The sequence below is a fragment of the Pipistrellus hanaki genome (assembly GCF_964339955.1).
Source record: "Pipistrellus hanaki genome assembly, chromosome: 7".
Taxonomy (NCBI): domain Eukaryota; kingdom Metazoa; phylum Chordata; class Mammalia; order Chiroptera; family Vespertilionidae; genus Pipistrellus; species Pipistrellus hanaki.
The window spans coordinates 8,236,720-8,255,927 of record NC_140509.1 but is presented as its reverse complement, the minus strand read 5'-3'; the positions used below and the strand labels follow the sequence as shown (position 1 = coordinate 8,255,927).

Here is a 19,208-nt window from a genome sequence, read left to right as displayed (position 1 = left end):
CTCACATTTAGCCAGTGCGTGACTATCTCTTTGCCTCAGTTTTCACATCTGTAAAGTGGAGGGGGCCACCTGTGTTAACTTACCTCACAGGGACATTTTAGGGGCCAAGTAGGATAGTGGGTGTGGCGTTCCTTGGAGAGTTCAAAGGTGAGGGCACCTTTGGTAACAGTTGCAGACTAATTTCCGAGAGAATCCAAATAGGTTGGACTTTTCCACGTGACCCTCTTTCCCCCGACTTACAATCCAGCCCCATCAATGTGCATTCATCGATTCATATGATAAGCATTTACTGAGCGCCATGGTACCCCTTCCAGCAGCTCCTCACCTGGCCCGGAGCTTGTGAAATTAGAGTCAGGTCCTGCTGCTCTGTGCAAACCCCACAACTCTTCCCATTTTACTCAAAGTAAAACCCAGCATCCCGCAATGACCCCAAAACCCAAATGACCTGCCCCCTTAACCTTTGATCTCAGCTCCTGCTACTCCTCTTACCGGACCGGCTGCGGCCTTACCTGCTCACCGCTGCAGGGCTTTGCACTGGCTGCCCCCTCCCCGCAGTGCTCTTCCCCCAGATACCGACACTGTCCAACCCTCTTCTTTTCAAGGTCAAGACTCAAATGTCAGTGGGATCTTCTCTGTACACCCTCTCTAACATTTCAGCCCTCACATCTCCTCCTCCTCCTAGCTTTAGTGTGTGTATATATATATATATACCATTTAAATACTATTTATTTTTCTTATTTACTTAGTCTATTGTCTGTCTCTTCACTAGAATGTTAACTGCCTTGAGGGCAGGGTCTCTTGTCTGTTTTGTTCACAGCGAATCTGCGGTGCCTAGAGTAGGCCCTGGCATATGTAGTAGAAGCCCCTTAAATATGTGTTGGATGAATGGTGAGCATATAGACAGTCTGCATTCCACTCGGGAGAGCTGGGGGGTAAGGTGAGGAGGGGTGGACAGGGGCAGACCCCAGGCCACAGAGGCCTCTGAGACCCCTCCTCTCCAGAGGTGTCATCCAGGATGGCATTATCACTAGTCTCGAGCAGCACGATTTATAACAGGAGTTAACTGCTTACTAATTAGCAGCTGGAACAATTAATTGGCTATTTGTTAGAGCCCGATTTAATAAACCGGTCTTTCAGCAGGGTCGTAACTCTCCCCGCAGCTCATCCCCTCCCAGCCGGCCTTCCCCACCTGACCAGAAAGCGTCTTGCCCTGAGATTGAATCGATACCTGCCACCGGATGATTTTCAGAGACAATTTCCCTCGCGAGGCGATGACAACATCCCTTCAAAGACTCTTCCTTTCTTTCTCCCTCTCCTCCGCCGCTGGAGGTGAGTGAGCAAGAGGCAGAGGAGACGGGGGCGCTTTCTAGTAACAGACTCTCACAACAAAAGCCCACAGCTGCCCTGCAGTGCCAAGGTCTGCTGCTGGCTCCCCGGCCTGGCACACACCCCTCAGTCAGCAGCGGGCCCCGGAGTCCTCCTGGAGCTCAAGGGCTGAGCTTTCTCTGGGGGAAACAATGGGATTTTCCTTAGGGCCTCTAGGCTGGAACCCAAGAATTGGCAGTTGGTTGCTGACCACTGAGCTTCCAGGCCTCAGGCCTCATCTGACTCAGGTCTAGTGATCTAACTCTCTGCCCCACCCCCAAACGGCCCAGAGAGATGTTCCCTGTGTGTGAATAGAAGAGGAAATACTTCTAGTGAGAACACTCAGTAGGCCCTTAGGTGTCTTCAGTATAGAACAGCAGGGAAGAGCAAGGTCATAGAGCCAAGCTACCTAGGTCAGAGCCAGTTAGGCGTTTGGCAGCTGCGTGAGTCACTGGGTCTTTGTTATTCTTCGAGAATAACGGCTCTGTCTCACATAGTTGTGGTGAGAATTACATAGTTAATACACAGGAAGGGCTTAGACCAGTGCCTGGCATGTGGTGTCAGCTGTTATTATGTCTCCGCTCCGCTCTGAAAGACTGGGATTCTCCCAGCGTTACAGCTGGGGAAACTGAGGCCCGGAGGGGTTAGGCGTGGAAGGCAGGACTAGTTCCCCAAGCCTAGTGCTCTTTTCCTTCTCTTTGTTGCCTCACATCATCAGACAGAGGCCGAGGGCGGGGCTCACTGGCGGAGATGACTGAATTTACAGGCACAGCAAACAGGCTGTCAAGGTATTTACACTGCATACAATTAGCGGCAGTGTATTCACACGTGGATTAGCTACAGCAAATGTTCAATCCCAGCTTGGCTCCAACTCTGTGCTCCCGTCCTTCCTCCTCCACCCCCCTCCCTAGTCTCCTCTCCCCATCATCGGGAGTCTTCTTTCTCCTCCCGGCCAGGGTAGGTGTTCTGGAATGACAAACTCAAGAGAATGTCAGCTGAGTCTGTGGGATTCCCTGTCCTCTCCCCCTTCCCCCCACGCCCATGATGCATCTCACAGCCAAAGAAGAGCAATTAACTGCTGTTTGGGTTGGGCTAGCTAATTGGGGAAATAGGAAGGCAGTCTCCCATGACATGGATAAGGGCCCATTCACCGCAGAATGGGCAAAGCCAAGGAGAGCAGCACTCGGTGTGAGCACTCCTGAACGCTTCCTGGAAGAGGTGAGAATTTCTAGGAATTTTCAAACAGTGTGAAAAAGAGGACAATGAAAGAGGCTGCTCATCATTGCACCCTTCGGTGGTGCCACTTCCCTTTCGGATTGGGTGGGAAGGAGCCAGCAACCCTGTATCCCTGTGGGGGCAGGAAGTGGGTTTTTCTCTTTGGGAGGATGGGTGGGGGGTGAGTAGAAGGGATGGCTGCATGGAGGGTATCCTAGGTCTGTGGTATCTGGAGTATGATGAGCATCGTTCATTCATTTAACAAGTCTTCAGCTGGTATCTGATGGGTCTGGATCCCCTATTCAGCGTTGGACCAACAGGAAAGGAAGGAGAGAGAAGGGGGGGGGGGGTGTGAAGGAGGTGCAATTAAGAGGAGGTGGGCTGAAGAACAGGATTCTTCAGATGTTCTCTGACAGCTGGAGATGGACAGAAAAGGAGCTGAGGTTTCAGCTGAGAGCGCCCCCCCTCCCCCATGCGGCCTTGACTTTCTCCCCACACCTCCCACTCCTGCCCGGGAATTAGCCCCTGGACAGACAGGCAGGAGGGGAGGGCAGCAGCAGGAAATGGGCCTGGGGGAAAGGAGTGATTACTTATCACTATTTTTTAAAATTTGTGTTTTAATTTACATACGAAAATATTAACTCGTGTGTGTGTGTGCGTGTGCGTGTGTGTGTGTGTGTGTGTGTGTACATTTCTTTGAGTTTTGACAAACGCAGAGTCGGAGAACCAGCATATCAGCCAAGATCCGGAATAGTTCCGGGGGCTCGCGGTCGGGTTGGTAACCTCCACGCTCGCTAGCTGCTGCGGTTGCCTGCGCTCCCGCCGCCGCCCCAATGCAATCCCCGCGCTCACACCGAGATGGATAACGGCGACAGGTGGAGTGGGCGAGATGAGCAGGACCCGGTGCGGAGACAGGATCGGAGGCTTCCCGCTCCACGTCCCAGTGTACACCCCTCCCGCGGCGTCTGGGAGAAGCGCTCCCCCACCCCCGCTCCCGGAGGGCCGGCTTCTGGCAGCGGAGTCCCGGGGTGTCAGACCCGGGCAGCCGGAGCCGGCCGGGTGCTCAGCGGCCGGAAAGGAGTGCGCCCCCCGGGGCGGTCTGGAGCGCCTGGCCTCCAGGGGGGAAGCTGGATGGCGCGAGGGGAGAGCTGGGGAGCAGGGGGTGGGGGGGGGAGGAGGGCACGGCTCGGCGCCCGGGTCCTGCGGACCGACCTGTTGGCAACCTGTGGGCCGCGGCGAGGGCAGGAGCTGTGCACGCGCCTCCCCGGCCGGCGGCCCCACGCCCTGCGCCGGGAGAGGCCGCGCTGGCCGCGGAAGGGGCGGGGGCGCGGCCGGGGGGGGGGGGGCTCCGGGGCGCGCACACAGCCCTGCAGACCGGCCGCGGGAAGCCCGCTCGCGCGCCTGCAGGACCGGGAAACCGCGGGCGCCCCCGGCCTTTCCCTCCGACCCCCGCTTCCGTCTCGCTCCCCCAAAGTGCAAAACATTGACAAAGTGTGCAGCGCCCCGCGGGCTCGGGTCCCCGGGGCGGGCGGCTGCTCCTGCCCCGCGAGCGAGCGCGATGGCACCGGGGCGCCCGGCCGGGTGGGCGCGGGCGGCGGAGAGCCGGGGTGCACGCCGCCACCGAGCCCGCGCCGGAGCCCACGTCCCTCCGCCACTGTCCTCGGGATAGATGGATCCATTTCTGCTTTCTGACATTTTCCTGCGGGGGGGGGGAAGGGGCGGGGAGAGGGAGATGGGGGGGGGGGAGAGAAAGAGAGAGAGAGAGAGAGAGAGAGAGAGAGAGAGAGAGAGAGAGAGAGAGAGAGAGAGAGAGAGAAGGCAGGCTGCTTCCCCCAGCCCTGTTTTGTTTTCTCTAATTGGTCCTGGGGGAGGCGAGGAAATTGGACAGAGGCTGGACCGGGCGAGCCGGGCTCCCTTTAATTGGCTCCTTTTTTTTTTTTTTTTTTTTTTAACTGGAGTGGAATCAAACAGGAGAGCGAGCGACAAAGGGTGGGAGAGCGAGAGACCGAGCGCGGAGACGCGGGGAGGAGGGGGAGGGAGGAGGGAGGGAGAGGGGGAGGGCGGGCGGAGGGAGGCGGGGGAGCGAGTGAGCGGCTCCGAAGGGGAAAGCAGCCCAGTGAAGCCCAAGTTGCGGAGCGAGCGGAGCGCTCCCGCGGCCCGGAGCCCAGCGGCCGCCGCGCGGAGCCCGGCCCGGCCCCTCCCGCTCGGCCCCCCCGGCCAGGCCAGGCGCCGGGCGGGGCGGGGACGATCCGCTTGGGGCGCGGCGCGGCCCCGCTCCCCGGAGAGCGCCGAGCCCCGAGCGCCGCGGCCGCGGCCAGACCCCGGGAGCCGGGCGCGGCGAGGGGAGGCGGCGAGCGGCGCCCGCGCTGCAGCCCGGGCCTCGGCGGGAGCGCGAATATTTTTCAAACGATTCAAACTTTTGTCCTCTCCCCGCTCCCCGCGGCCCGTCCTGCCTGGGATTGCTCTCCCGATCCCCGCGGGGCGCCCGGGCGCGATTCCTCCCCGGGCTCCTCGGGGCTCCGCTAACTTCGCGGCCCGGGGCGCCGGGCTTTCTCCGCTCGGCCGAGTCCAGCCCGCGCTGCCCGCCCGCTCCGGAGGGCCAGGGCCCGGGCTCCTTCGCCCCCGGGAGGCGCCCAGCCCGGCCCCCTTGGGTCGGGCCCTGGAGCCCTCAGCACCCGCCGCAGGACCGGAGCCCGCAGACTAACCCGCGCCGAGCCTGGCCTCCCGGCCACCGGCCAGCGGAGGGGCGGCCCCCGGGCGCAGGAACCACAAGTTTATTAGTCGTCGTTGGCCTGTTGGAGCGAAGAACCGCGGCCGAAGAGGGTCTCCGAGAGGAGAGCCCCGGGGACGCGGGGAGACTCGGCGGCCGGGCTCCCGGGGCCGGGGCGCTGGCGGCTGCGCGGGGCGCGCGGAGGCTCCCGGGGCCGGGCCCGCGGCGCTGCCGGAGGAGCGAACCGCGCCGCCGCCACCGCCTCCTCCTCCGTCTCCCGGCCCCCTGCGCCGCTCCGGGCAGGGGGAGACGCAGGGACATCGCGGGGCCCCGGCGGATGCGCCCCCCGCCGCCTCTCGGGCTGCGCCGCCTCGCGGGGATGAAGCAGCGGCCGTGAAGATGGAGGTGACCTGCCTTCTGCTCCTGGCGCTGCTCCCCTTGCACTGCCGAGCGCAGGGCGTCTACGGTAAGACCGCGTCCCGCCGCGCAGGCAGCCCGGCGCCCGCGGAAACTTTGCAAGAGGCGCAGAGCGCGCGGCCGGGGCTCGGGGGGGACCCCGGCTCGCCCTCCGGAGGGGATGCCCGGGCCCCCGCCCTTTCCCGGGGCGCGAGGAGACCGAGCGGGCGTGCTGCTCCGGAGCACAGGGGCGGGTCGCAGGGTCTGGCGTGGAGCTGGTGGTGCCAGGGCGAGGCACCCACTCTCTCACTCCCTGCCCGGGGCAGGAGGGACTCCGAACCCCGGAGAGCACCCCGTGGGCTCCGGCAGATCTCAGCGCGGGGGCCGGGCAGCGGCTGGCCCTGGAGCCCTGTTCACCCCGGCGCGGCCTCGGGCGGGGAAGCCGGGCGGCGTGTGGCCCGGAGTGGCGCGTGGTTGGCGCGAGAGCGGCTGCCGGCGCCGGCACGGAGGGAGCCGCGGGCTCGCCGTCCGCGATCCCAGGGAGGCTTCGCTTCCTGCGATCGCTTCTTGACAATTCGAGCGAGCGGCTGCCACGTTCTCTGGACCCAGAGCCTGAAGCCCGGCGTCTCTTTTCGGACCTCTCTGCAGCCAGTTCTTCCTGCCTCCCGTGCCGGCTACAAACCCAGCCCCACCTTCCTTTCCTGTGCGCGCGCACACACACACACATACATACACACACACACACACACACACACACATACTCTCACACACTCACACACTCACACACACTCACACACTCACACACTCACACACAGGCACCGTTCCCCCAAAAAACGCAAACAAGGCACATACCCACCCGCTACGCCGCCAAACGCTGCCTTCTGCCTGGCAGCTTTGCTTCCGCGTCCCCTGCCTCGCTTTTTGGGCGCTAAGGGGACTCCAGTCACCCCTTATCCCGTCTTTCCCGCGGGTTTTCCTCGGGAAAGGTCCCCAGAACAGGCATCCTGCCTCTCAGGGACCCTCCCTCCGACTTCTAGCAGCCCCAGATGCCCCCACCCCACAGCACAAAAAGTCAGTCTCTGGCCCAGGGGCCCCTACTTTGCTTCCTGCTGGCTGCAGGGCAGTCCGTGTAGGCCACTTTTTAATGATGGGAGCTGGGGTGGGAGGATTCTCTTTCTGAGGCTGAGGGCGTAATTCCTGCCTTTAAGATGGGGTGTGTGTGTGGTGGTGGTGGTTGGGGCGGGGGGGGGGGGGGGGGGGGAGAATTTGACCTGTTCTGTTGGTGCGGGTCAGAGGCTTTGTCCCTCCCCATACATTTTCGGCCACCAGCCTCAGGTGTAGATGCCAAATGCCTCCTTCTGGGGGTGCCTCACCAGGGGGAGGGGTGCCCTGGGGGGTTTCTGGGAGGTGACTTGCTTGGGTTTAATTCCCTGGGGAGGCTCGCCCAGGCATCTGGCCAAACTCTGTTTCTTAATTAGTTTGTGTGTCTCTTACTGCCTGGCCTTTATATAGAGGCCAGAAAAGGAAGGACGAGGAGGAATGAGAGAGGCTGAGTTATGGGGAGGAGACTGAGTGGGTCCCAGAGGCCTCAGCCCCGCAGGACAGGGAAGGGGGGCCCGGGGGACATATTCCTTCTTCTTTCTCCCGAAGGTTTCCCTTCAGCCTCACTGTTCCTTAGGAGGGAGCCTAAAGAGGGCCACCCGTGAGGTCTCCCGCTCTTTCTCACCACACCCAGGAGGTCTGGAGAGTGACTGAGAGCCCTCCTGTTTGCTGCCGCCCCCCACTCTGTCCTCCTCTGAGTGCCCTTGGGCAGATCTGGCATGCCCATCTCCCGGCCATCCCTTTCCTCCATTCCCTCCACCTTCCCCAGCCTTCTCCAGGGCTGCATGGGGCACATCTTGAGGAAGCTCCCTGGAGTCTACCTGGAAACCCCAGCAGTGAGGACGGGTGTGCGAGACAGGTGCAGTGGTCTCTGCAGACCCTGGTTTGAGTGTGCTGGGGCATTCAGAGGGTTGAGTCACTGGCTCATCTGCCCCCTTTCTGGGTGTTTTCTGCCCTCCCTGAGTCCAAGCTCTCTCCCTCAGAGTGGGCTAAGTGGGTTGTGTGCATTGGGGCCGTCCCTGACTCCTGGATGACTCTTTCCACCTGCCCTTTGAGAGCCTGGCTCCAGGGAAAGACCGGCGCCTCAGGGGAGTTGCTGGGTGGAAAGTCTCTATGGAGGTGGATGGAGAGAAAGGAAGATCTGGTTTGAGGAGGAGTCTAGCAGGAGGCTACGGAGTTCCTTGTGAAGCTTTGGCCAGATATAGCCAGAGAGAAGCATTGCAGGGCTGGGGCTGGGGCTGGGGTAAGGAGTAGTATGGAGAGCTGATTTTCTGCTCCCTCCCCCACTTTCCCTCTATTCACAAAGCAGATGAAGCAACTTGAGAAGGAGTGGAGTGTAGATGAGAAATGGTCCATCCCTATATCCCAGCACCCAGCATGGCGCCCGACACACAGTAGGAGCTCAGCAAATATTTGTTGCAAGAATGAAAGGCCATGGTTTGGGGGAAGTTTGAAGAAATGCTTCTTAAAATTCTTTCTTTCCCAGGTGTCTCCCTAAGATGGTTTGCACAGGGCAGTTGGGCATTCTTTGAGGGTCTCTGCTTAGGGTGAGTCACGGAGTCTTAGGCTGGTGTCTATAGACAGGGGACCTCAGGGTGCAGAAGGGAGGGAAGGCTGGGAGCCCAGTGCTGCCCCAGCAGTGAGGAAGGAGGCAGTTTTTACTCAAGACACACAAAAAAGAAGTGCGCCCTGGGGAGGGAGCCGCCAGTCCCTTCCCCCCTGCTCCCAGGCCTGTGTGGCTGAGGGAGGAGCAGATTAGCAAACATGGAAGCTGAATTGGAGAGAGGGAGGAAGCCTGGGATGTGGAGGGCAGACCTGGCCTGAGCTGGGAGCCTCTGCTGAGGCTGGTAGGAGGCAGGGACCTGGACACCTATGTCCGCTTCCCGCTGAGCGTCCTCTTGCTGGACCTGAGCTGCGCTGCCTGCAATGGGATGGGGGAAGCGCTCTCAAACTGGCCAGGTGGCTCCCCCTTCTTTGGGGCACAGATGCTCTAGCAGCTGAGTACCAGACCAGATGGTCCATTTGGAGCTGGTTCCCTCTTTCCTCGCAGCCTCCCAATCTCCTGGCAGTTTGTTGTGGTCCAGGGTGGATCCTGGGAGCTGCTCTCCGGCAGGCCAGGGTGGCGGGCTGCCCCAGAGGCCTAGTTCTGGGGAGAGGGAGTAGCCTGAGGGATGGAGGAGTATCCTCCACCAGGTTACCACCTCCCCTGGCGCATCTCCGCCCAGAGCTGCCGGACTTCCAGCGAGGGGCGGGCTGAAGGGATTCCTCTCCCTTACAAAAACACAACAAACCTCTGGACTATTTAATATGCAGGGATGGGAATTGACATTATCCTTAAGACAGGTTGTTTGCAACTTACTGGTGGAAGTCAAAATATTTCACCAAAGGTGTCATCAGAAACTACTATCCTATGCTAATTTTTGTGGGAACATGAAGACAGATGTTGAATAATTTGACAAGAGCAACATAGCTTACAGAATTATCACCAACTCCGGTTTTTTTCCCTCCTCTGAGGGTGCGGAGAAGGGATTTCAGGAAGTGAGCCTCCCAGCGCCGCCTTCTGGGTGTTGATCCAGGCGTGGGCGCCGGGGATTTTCTCTGGTTTCCGCCCCAGGCCTAGAAACTGCCAGTCCTTTCGGACTCTCCCCCGGGGGAAGGCATCGCATTGGAAGACGATGGTCCCCTCAGGGCTTAGGGCTTTCCAAATGCCCTCCAGAAGGCCCCGTGCCTCTGTCCTTCCTTCCTTCTCAGTTACAGCAACTGCAGGAGGCAGAGGGCCTTGGTCCCTACATCCAGGCGCTTTTGTTTGCTTTGCCAGCACTGTCTGTACCCCCGCATGTTTGTTGGCCCCTGAGCCTGCTTGAGGGCTCCCCAGTTCTGGAGTCAGACTCAATTGCCCCCTCCCTCCCCCTTAGGGTCAAGGTCTGCATGATGCCTCATCCGAAGAATCCATGCTTCCTGGCTGTGGGGGCTCCGGAGGCGGTGGGGGTGGTTAGAGAGGATTATATTAGCCGGGAAAGCACCCTTGAGGGGGCGGCTGCAGACAGACCAAGGGCCTACTTGTAATTGGCCGAGCTTGGCTGTGAGCGGCTGGGGCCGGGTGGCAAAGCCTCATTTAAAGCCCGGTATTAGCTCTGCTTTGCTGGAACATGGAGGGACGGGCGGGGGGCTCCACAGGGAGAATGGAGGGAGCTAATCACGGCAGCCAAGGCCGGCAAATGAATGATGCAGGAAATCAATACCTGGGTGTGGGAGTGGAAATCCGGGCAATGGTGGCGGCCGTGGCTTCTCCGGCTGCCCAGGAGGCAGAGGCGGGCCTGGGAGGAATGAGACAGAGGCAGGAGTGTGGTGGGCCCTCCTCTCCACGTCACATTCTCCCCTTACTGCCCCCAATCCTGCCTTCCTCACCCCTCCCCACTCCAGCCTTGCATCTCCTTGTGGCTGGGCTCAGGGAGCCTGGGCCAGGAGAGACCCCACCAGCAAAGAAGGGGGACCGGAGTTAGGATCTGGGGCCTCTCAGTCCTAAGAGAGATGCCCCACCCCTACCTTGCCTCAGGACACAGTCTGACTAGGTCCCAGGTGCAGGGGTGTGTACCTGAGGACCCTGCCCTGTGCACCTGGCACTGCCACTCCAGATATGGCCAGCAGGGGGCGGGCTCGGCCGCCACATTGCTCATTGCTTTTCCTGGGCTCTCTTGGCCTCAAGACTCCAGAGGGATGAGTCTTCCTCTAATTCCTTACCCTGAGACTCCCTAGGCCTTCTGTCGCTCCATGCCTCCCTCCAGCTCTCAGGTGTTCCCTCCCAGTGTCCCAGGGCATTCACCTGGGGCCAAAGCCACACTTCCTACTCCCTGGGCCAGAGGAGAGCCCCATGGGGGGAGGCCCAACTCCGTGGGTTCCTGTCCAGGTGGGGCTGTGTGCAGAGCAGGGGCCCCTGCCCTGGCAGTGCTGCGTCTCCGTGAACTTGCTGTGTGGCTCCTTCCTCCATCTTCCTCCCCATCGCCAGGAGACCCAGCTTTGCAGACATGCACCTGCTGATGGCAGGTACCAGCGGCTAGGGGGTTCCTGTTGTCTTCAAATACTGACACAGTGGCAAGAGCAATGCCTGCCTCAAAGAGGTGAATCCTTTTTGTTTTTTTAAACCATGAAATGTTCCTTTCTCCAAGTTTATGAGTAGCACATGCTCTTTGCAACAAACAAACAAACAAACAAACAAAAAATCAGAGAATGCATAACGATACAAGGAAGAACATAAAACTCACTTGACATCCCGCCACGCCTTCAGTGATGGCTCTTCCAGGCACCTTTTTGTGCAAAGAGGAACGAACCTCTCAGGGAGAATTATTGGTTTAACAGTAATCCTGGGTTGGTGTGTAAGTGCCACGTGCCTTGCAAGCATTTTCATTCTCTCTCCATTGAATCCCATAATATTCTGAGAGGTGGACATAGCAGGTCCTATTGCCCCCATTTAACAGATGAGGAAACCGAGGTTCCGATCAAGAGTTTGAGGCACCTGCTAAAGGTCACACAGCCGGTAGGAGGTGGCTCGGACATGGATCCCAGTGGATCTTCTGAGTGGGGGCAGCAAAGCAGTATGGCGTGCCCCTCACCACGCATTAACTCTCTGAGTAGTACTTCCCTGGAGCCTCCCCTGTTCTGGGAATTGACAGGGCTGCCGAGATGAATGAGATGGAGGTTCTGCCCTCAAGGAGAAGGGGAGGGAGGGGACTCACATACAAGATGGTGGCTCCTGGGAGATCTTGATAAATGCCGGGAGGCAAGGGCAGATAAAGAGCTGCGGGACTCAAGGGGGAGGGGATGACTTCCAAGGGCTATGGAGGAGCGGGCACTTAACTGTCCTTGACAAAAGGAAGGACGGACTGAGCAGGGCCTCCCAGGAGGAGGCAGAGGCTCGGAGGATGAGGCATGGGTGTGGGGGGCAGTGTTGGACCGGTGAAGGCACAGTAATAAAAATTGCTAATGTTTACTGCCTGGATGAGATCAGGAATGTGCATCGTCTTCCTTCATCCTCCCCACAGCCCTGGGAGAGTCATTCACAGCCCATTTAAAAAAAATTTATTTTTACTTTTATTTTTTAAAAATATATTTTATTGATTTTGTACAGAGAGGAAGGGAGAGAGATAGAGAGTTAGAAACATCGATGAGAGTCATCGATCAGCTGCCTCCTGCACACCCCCTACTGGGGATGTGCCCACAACCAAGGTACATGCCCTTGACTGGAATCGAACCCGGGACCCTTCAGTCCCCCAGCCCCCTATCCATTGAGCCAAACCGGTCCCAGCTCACAGCCCATTTTAGTGACTAGAAGACTGAGGGCTCAGAAGCTCCTTGCTCCAATGGCAGAGCTGGGCTCAAACCCAGATCTGCCGAAGGCAGGGCCGGTGTCTTGGGGAGTAGGCTGGAATCCTGGGTGGGGAGAAGCTGCTGGGAGGGCCCTGAGAGAGAACTGGTTGATGTGGGCTGCATTTCAGGCTGGGTGGCCTGCCGTGGTGTGTTTGAGGACGCCAGGGTCCGGGGAGGTCCAGGGAAGTGGAGTGAGAACCTGACCCAGGTGCTGGCTGTGAGAATGGACAGGAGAGTCTGGTACAGGGGCCGCAGTCATCCCACAAACACACGAGTGGAGGGGAGGTTCTGTTTGGAGCTCCTGAGATATTTGGAGAGAAACACGCTCTTGCTCCCCTAGACTTTCCATCCACACTGAGGGAGACAGGTAGTTAACAAGTCAATGAGGAAGTATATAATGTTGCTATGGCGATGAGTTCTGTGAAAAAGAGAAAAGCACCCAAGGGGACCAGGAATGGTGGACTGTGGTTCAAGTTCATAGACAGTGGTGGTGGTGGGGGTAGTGGGAGGGGTGGGTCTCCTTGAATAGGTGCCATGAGAACAGAGACTGGAAGCTGCCTGGGGAAGAGGAAGCCTGGTGGATATCTGCCCGAAGTGCATTCTGGGCAGTCAATGCAAAGGCCCTGGGGCAGAAGGCGAGTGGCTTGTTTAGCCTCAAAGAGGAGTCGGTATGGCTGGAGCTGTGAGCCATGGGGAGGGGAATGGGATGAGGGTTGGACAGTTAGTGGGGCCTGGTTGTTGAAGGCTGTGTAAGGCTACGTAAGGATGTGGGCTTTTATTCTGAGCTGAGGAGCTGTGGGAGGGTTTTGAGCAGAGGAGGGACATGAACGGACACCTTTTTAATAGAATCCCTCCGGCTGCCATGTAGAGAACAGGCTGTAGGGGGTTAGGTGAGGGGGAAGGAAGCCGGTTACAGATTCTTGCAAAAGACAAGGAAGGACTATGCAATCATTAGGTCCTACGTGCCGCAGGGAGAGCCCAGGCAAGGGCTGGGAGCGGAGCATGTTTTGCTCTGAGGTCTGGCATTCAGAAACCCAGGTCCGAGCCCCAGCTCTGCCTGCCTCAGCTGAGAGCCCGTGTTCCAGCTGCTTCCAGAGGCGTGCCCTCTCCCCGGTCAGACGGACAGCATCATACCCGCCGCGTGTGTTTGGGCGGAGCGTGCCAGGACCAGGCACCTGGGAAACCCTGAGCTGGCCCCGAGCAAGGCCTCCATCGGCGGCTTTACCTCCCTGGCACTGCCAGTGCAGTTCTGAACTCCGTGGGGTGCGGTGTGGGGTGTCTGGGAGAGATGTTGATGGGCCGGTGGACATGAGTGCCGGTGCTGAGGACAGAGACCCGCTCTGAGAGGTAGACTTGCCATCTGCGTTCTGTGCACAGAACTGCTGTGGGCTGAAACCATGAAGTGAAATAAAATTGTCAGGAAAGAGTGAATGGAATGAGAGGAGGAGGGCTGAGACCAGCACCCTGGGGTGGGAGGGGAGAGAGGAGACAGAGCAGGGAGGTAGGAGGGGACCTAGGGGACAGGGACTGGAAAGCCAGGAGCGAGGACAGAGTCTGAGGGAGGAAGGGCCATCTGGGGACTGGAGGCTGGCAGGGAGGCGGCTGCCCCACAGAGCGGCTCCTGAGGCCCAGAGAGGGTGCCCTGGGGTCCGCAGATCCGGGTCAGTGCGGAGAGTCTGCATTTCTAAGGAACTCTGGGGTGATGGATGCCAGTGCTGCGGGCACATGGAGCAACCTTTGAATGGCAAGGGCATGCGGGAAGGAGGGCTGGACGCACGTGGGCAGACTTGGGTTGGAGGGCCAGGTGGGCAGCTGGCTGGCTGCCTCGGAGGGACCCCGGACCGATAGTCTCACCTCGCTGAGCCTCAGTTTCCCTGCCTGGGAGACTGGCTCAGTCACTTCCACCTTTGGCGTTAGAAGTCCAAGTGATGGCACTCTGTAAACTCGCAGGCGAGTTTCACGAGAGCAGAGCGGTGGCAGGCAGATGGCAGGGAGCTCCGGGCGTGGGTGGCATGTGGAAGCCGGAGGTGCGGGCTGCGCTTTTGAGATATGTGGCAGGCCCGGGAGGGTGACTGCGGTTCCCGCCACGCGGGCCTGGTTCCCAGCCGATGCCCGTGGGGCGCTGCGGCCGCAGGGGTGAGTGACCTCAGGGGCTGGTGACCGGGCGGGCACGAGGTGCTGCTCAGCCTGCTTCGGAGATGCCCCCTCAGGTTCCCGTCTGGCCCAGACACGCTGCAGAGGTGCACTGATTACCTGGAGACTTACCTCTCCATCCCGGGGGCCTGTCAGAACCACCTGGGGAGCCTCTTCCCCAGCAGATGCCCGGCTGCGCGGACTCCCGGATCAGAAGCTCTGCAGGTGGCATCGAGGCAGCTGCGTGGCGCGGGCTCTCCAGTTGGCTCTCGGGCGCAGCTGGTGGAGACAGTGCATCGGAATGAGGCAGCCCGAACAGATGTCTCCTTCCCCGGAGCTTTCCGAGGGCACCGCTGGGTTTTCCAGGTCACTGCCCAAGCTTGGTTTCAATCAAGCTCCCGTGGACCCCGGGGTCTTTAATACACACACACACACACACACACACACGCACGCACGCACACACACACACACGCACACACACGCACACACACGCACACACACGCACACACACACACGTGTTATTTTTAAATGATAGACGGAGACTTCCTGTCTTAGGAGAGCTAACCAAGGCCCAGGTCCGGAGCTTGGGAGACGGACCCCCGCTTCTCACCAGGGTATTTCCCCGTCCCAAATCTGGGGTGGGGGCGTGGGGGTGGGGGCTGAATGAATCTGCCCAGAGGTGCTGCCCTCGTTGGTTTGCACGAGGTAAATTGTTACCTTTTTGAAACGTGGCCCTTTTGTTTATTCTCTTCTCCGTTAGGTTCATAAATAAATGAAAATTTCAGAACTGGACCACAGGGAAGCAATCCAGTGTCAACCAAGCAAATCATCACGGGCGCCTGCTGCGGGTCTGGGCGGCCGCGGGGCTGAGGCTGCAGGGGCGAGGGCACCTGCACCCGGGAGCGGGCAGGGGAGCGGAGAGGGCAGCCTTTTCCAAGGCCTTCAGCTCTCAGGGGGAGAAGCTTGCCAGTTGGCAGGTAGCGGAGCCAGGATTTGAACTCAAGCCTGCTGAATGGCGAGTCCCGGGCCCGCCGGCTGCTCTGAGGGGGGGCTCCGGGGCCATGTGGGCCGTTTCTGTGGCCGGGGCCGTGCTGTGGAGTCAGGAATCTCTGTTCCTAGGAACAAGGCCTCAGGAGAGGCTCCAGCAATGACAGTTGAGTGGCGGGCTGTCCGTGGCTGCGTGGTGGCTTCCTGGTCACTAGCAACCCGGGCTCCTTTCACTTGTCACTCTGCTCTGCTTACAGGGCGGTTCTCAAACTTTGCTTCAAACTGGGGAGTGCTTAAAAACCCCAAGGCCCAGGCCAGACCTCTTACCGATGCAATTAGAATACCTAGGGGAGGTAAGCAGGCCTTCTTAAAGATCCCAAGGTGATTCTCACGTACAACAAGGTTTGGGAACCTTTGCCTTAAAGCATTTTGCCACAAAGTCACCCCAGGGCTGCCCTGCTCAGTCGTCATGATACATTCCAGCCCTGGCCGGGGTGTTCAGTGGTTAGAGTGTCAGCCGTGCACCGAAGGGTTGAAGGTTTGATTCCTGGCCCTGATCATGATGTATGTCAGAGGCAACCAATCAATTTGTCTCTCTTACATAGATGCTTTATTCTATCGCCCTCTCTCCCCCTCCTTTCCCCACTTCCATTCTCTTTAAAAAATCAATGGGAAAAAAACATCCTCGCGTGAGGATTACAAAATAAAAAAAGACCCATTGCAGGTAGGAGAACGAGAAGGACGTTTAAAAGCGCAGGCCTACCAGCTGGGTCCGTTTCCTTTAAGAAGCTTTTCCAGAAACCCTCTCCCCGTGACTGCTGCTATAGCTCAGGGGCCTCTCTGAGCTGCAAGGGAGGCTGAGAACGCCTTTTCCACGGGCACATTCTCACCGAGGAGAATACCAGGGCTTAGTCAGAACGCAGGGGAGAATGGCTATTGGGTAGATAATGTCCCGTCTTTACCACAAATCCCCACCTCAGGGTCAGCTGGTGCTTCTTGAAATGAGAGAGGATTTAGATCTGTGAATACCACTCCGTCTCCCTCCTGTCTCTCTCCCCTCCTGCCAGCCTAGCTCAAGTGGTGGTGACAGTGGTAGGGGCTGGGGGGTAGGGGAGGAGGCCTCTGGCTGCTCTGAGGATGCCAGAAGGAATTTATAGAAAACTGAGACCTAGAGCAGGGGAGAGACTTGCTGGAATCAACAAGATATTCATGTGAGGGTCCCCGCTTCCTGTCTGCAGTGCTCTCCTCCCCTCCTTCCCACCCCACACGCCACTCACACCTCGTGAGGCGGTTGATTTCTGCTGGTTGCTACCTTTCCCCTCTGGCAATGGCTCCTTTCAGTCCCGGCCACAGGAGAGCTCTGTGCCCCCCCCCCCCCGGGGCTACGCCAGAAGCCACCGGCCAGAAAGTACTGCAGAGATGATCTCGCTCATCTTTCGGTTTCAATGTCTGTGGTCCTTTGTTGTTGGGAAGTTCTCATTGTCTTACCTTAATGCAACTTGCTGTAACATAATCTCTCCTCAGAAAGATTCAGGAGCTGAGGCCTCTGAGCCAAACTTGAATATCTCCTTGGCCCTTGGCCCTGAGACTTTTCCTATGTGATTCTTAAGTAACTGTTAACAAGGTTTGGGAACCCTTGCCTTAAAGCATTTTGCCACAGGGTCACCCAAGGGCTGCTCTGCTCAGTCATCATGATACATTCTAGCCCTGGCCGGGGTGTTCAGTGGTTAGAGTGTTGGCTGTGCACCGAAGGGTTGGAGGTTTCTGAGAGAGACATTGGAAAAATAGAGGTGGGGAGGGAGCTAGATTCTGGTACCTCATCTCCCTGGGTTTGGTTCTGGTCTCTGCTGGAGTGGTGATCTTGGGGAGGTCAGTTTACCTTCCAGCAAAATCTGTAAGCCCACAGTTCTGTGCTGTGGTGAGGTCTGGCTCTACTCTCCTTTCTGGAATATGGCACAGGGTAGACATAGAAAAGGTCATGAGGTGGGGCCTGAGGGTGTGGCAAGGAGAGACCACAGCCGCCAGCCAGTGGCCTCAGGTGGCCCAGAGCAGATCTCTGGGATTCAGTGCAGCAAGAGCTAGACCAGAGACGGTCAGTGGCTTGTAAGGACACACAGCAATTAGGTACCGAGGCTGAAATGAAAAGCCATGCTGAGGGACTCCACATCTGGATCTTTCTCATTCTGCATAACCTTGTAGGCTCAGAGGAGCCGGGGCATGTCTACACGGTATTTATAAGCTCATTTTAGGCCTGTAAAGCTACAATCCTCCTCCCACCCCAGTAAGCCCCATTTTTATCCCCAGGCTCATTGCGTCCAAACTCGTTGTGGGTCCAGGACTCCTGGTTAGATGTTAGAAGCCCTTCATGAAATGTTGGAGCCCAGGGAGGCCCCATGCGGGTGGAGGAGGCAGCCAGCCTGGCTCTGTGACCTGGAGGTTGCTGCTCTTCTCTGCCCACAGCCCATGGCTCACTGTAGGGCAGCCGACCCGTGAGCCCGCAGGCACCGGGCCTGTTTCAGGAAGGCTGCTCTGGGAATTCCCCGCAGCCCTCGAGCCCTTCCCGGGGCTCAGGCTGGTTGATCAGATGAGTTGGATCTTGAAGATTGGAATCGGGTGAGGAGGTTTCCAGAGAAGTGATAGGCGGAGGTAGAGGCTTGTGGTAGGGTAGGTGATATGTGTGTGTGTGTGTGTGTGTGTGTGTGTGTGTGTGTGTGTGACAGAACAAGGGCCCTGCGTTGTGACCACGTGAGGGATTTAATAGGGGCACCATGGCGATCAGAATTGGCGTGGCCGTGGGTCTCAGTTTGGGTCCCCCAGAAGCAGACCCTGAGACACAGAGCCACATGCAGGTGGTTTGTTTGGGAGGTGAGTGCAGGGAGCTCAGGCAGGAGAATGAAGACACGTGACAGGAAAGCAAAGGGAACCAAAGCAAGGTGCATTGTCAGGGAGTCACCTCCACGTCTCCTAGGACCTGGGGACACTGGTGTAAAACACACACTTCAAAGTCCGCCCATCATGGTGAGGGAGCTGGGGCAGGTGTACCCCAACTCCCATCTGTCACTGGGTGCGGGCTGCTCCTAGGGGTGCTCATTCCTGGCGCCCACTAGCTCGAAGGCTGCACTCAAGGTGGAGTGACCGGCCTCAGGTGTGCATGGCCGTGGTCAGGGGAGCGGGGCTCCGACAGCGTGGACTGCCTCCGGCCCAGCCTTCTGTCTTCCTCTCCAGGACCAGCCTGCTTTGCTGAGCTCTTTGTTCGCAGATCTTGTCTTCGGGCGGCACGCGTAAGCCCTGATTCCAGGTGGAAAACAGACCTGTGAGCTCCTCATTTCCTTCCTCGGATTCTGTGACTAGAGTGCCAGCCCGTCAATTTCCCCAAGACCTTCCTGGTAGAGCCCAGGCGCTCCCTGAGGGACCGAGGGCCTCACACCTGGGGAGGGCAGGCTTGGGGGTCGCTGAGGACAAACCCGGTCTCCAGGGCCCTCTGGTCACTGCCAAGGGGCATGATCATCAGCTTCCCACCAGCTCAATCCAAAACGGAGAGAGAGGTGGGACCATTCCTGACACTGGCCGATTGCCCTTTCTCCGCAGGCAGGATGCTGTGTGGGTAATTAGGCCGATTGCATTCTGTCCACTTCCCTCTGCAGGAAGGAGCCTCCGTGGGTAATGACCTGGCGAGTCTGCACCCGGAATACCCCCGGGGCCTATGAGTCCACATCAGAGCGGCGCCTCCATCCTGTTGTGAAAGTCTCTCAGGCTCTTCCCTACCTCCCAGGACCTGAGATTAATTAAGTAATTAACTACATTTTTCTGGAGCCCTCTCCATGGGCCCGCACTGTTCTGGGTGCTGAGGATGCAGCAGAGAACAAGACAGAGGGATGATGGGGAGTCACAGGCTTATAAAGGGACAAAGCCAGGAGAGAACTTGGGGCAAATCTCA

At 58.6% G+C, this 19,208-nt stretch overlaps 1 protein-coding gene across 2 annotated transcripts in view; it reads left to right on the top strand.

Moving 5' to 3' along the window:
• The first annotated feature begins 4,647 nt into the window (after positions 1-4,647).
• The window catches only part of MDGA1 (MAM domain containing glycosylphosphatidylinositol anchor 1), a 52,880-nt gene continuing 38,319 nt past the window's right edge, over positions 4,648-19,208 (top strand). The window contains exon 1 of one of the 2 annotated variants that reach the window (XM_084889524.1): positions 4,648-5,756. In XM_084889524.1, the coding sequence (XP_084745650.1) occupies positions 5,690-5,756 (67 nt within the window). In that variant the 5' untranslated portion in view covers positions 4,648-5,689. The remainder of the gene's footprint in view (positions 5,757-19,208) is intronic. The other variant, XM_084889525.1, reaches the window with a different exon arrangement.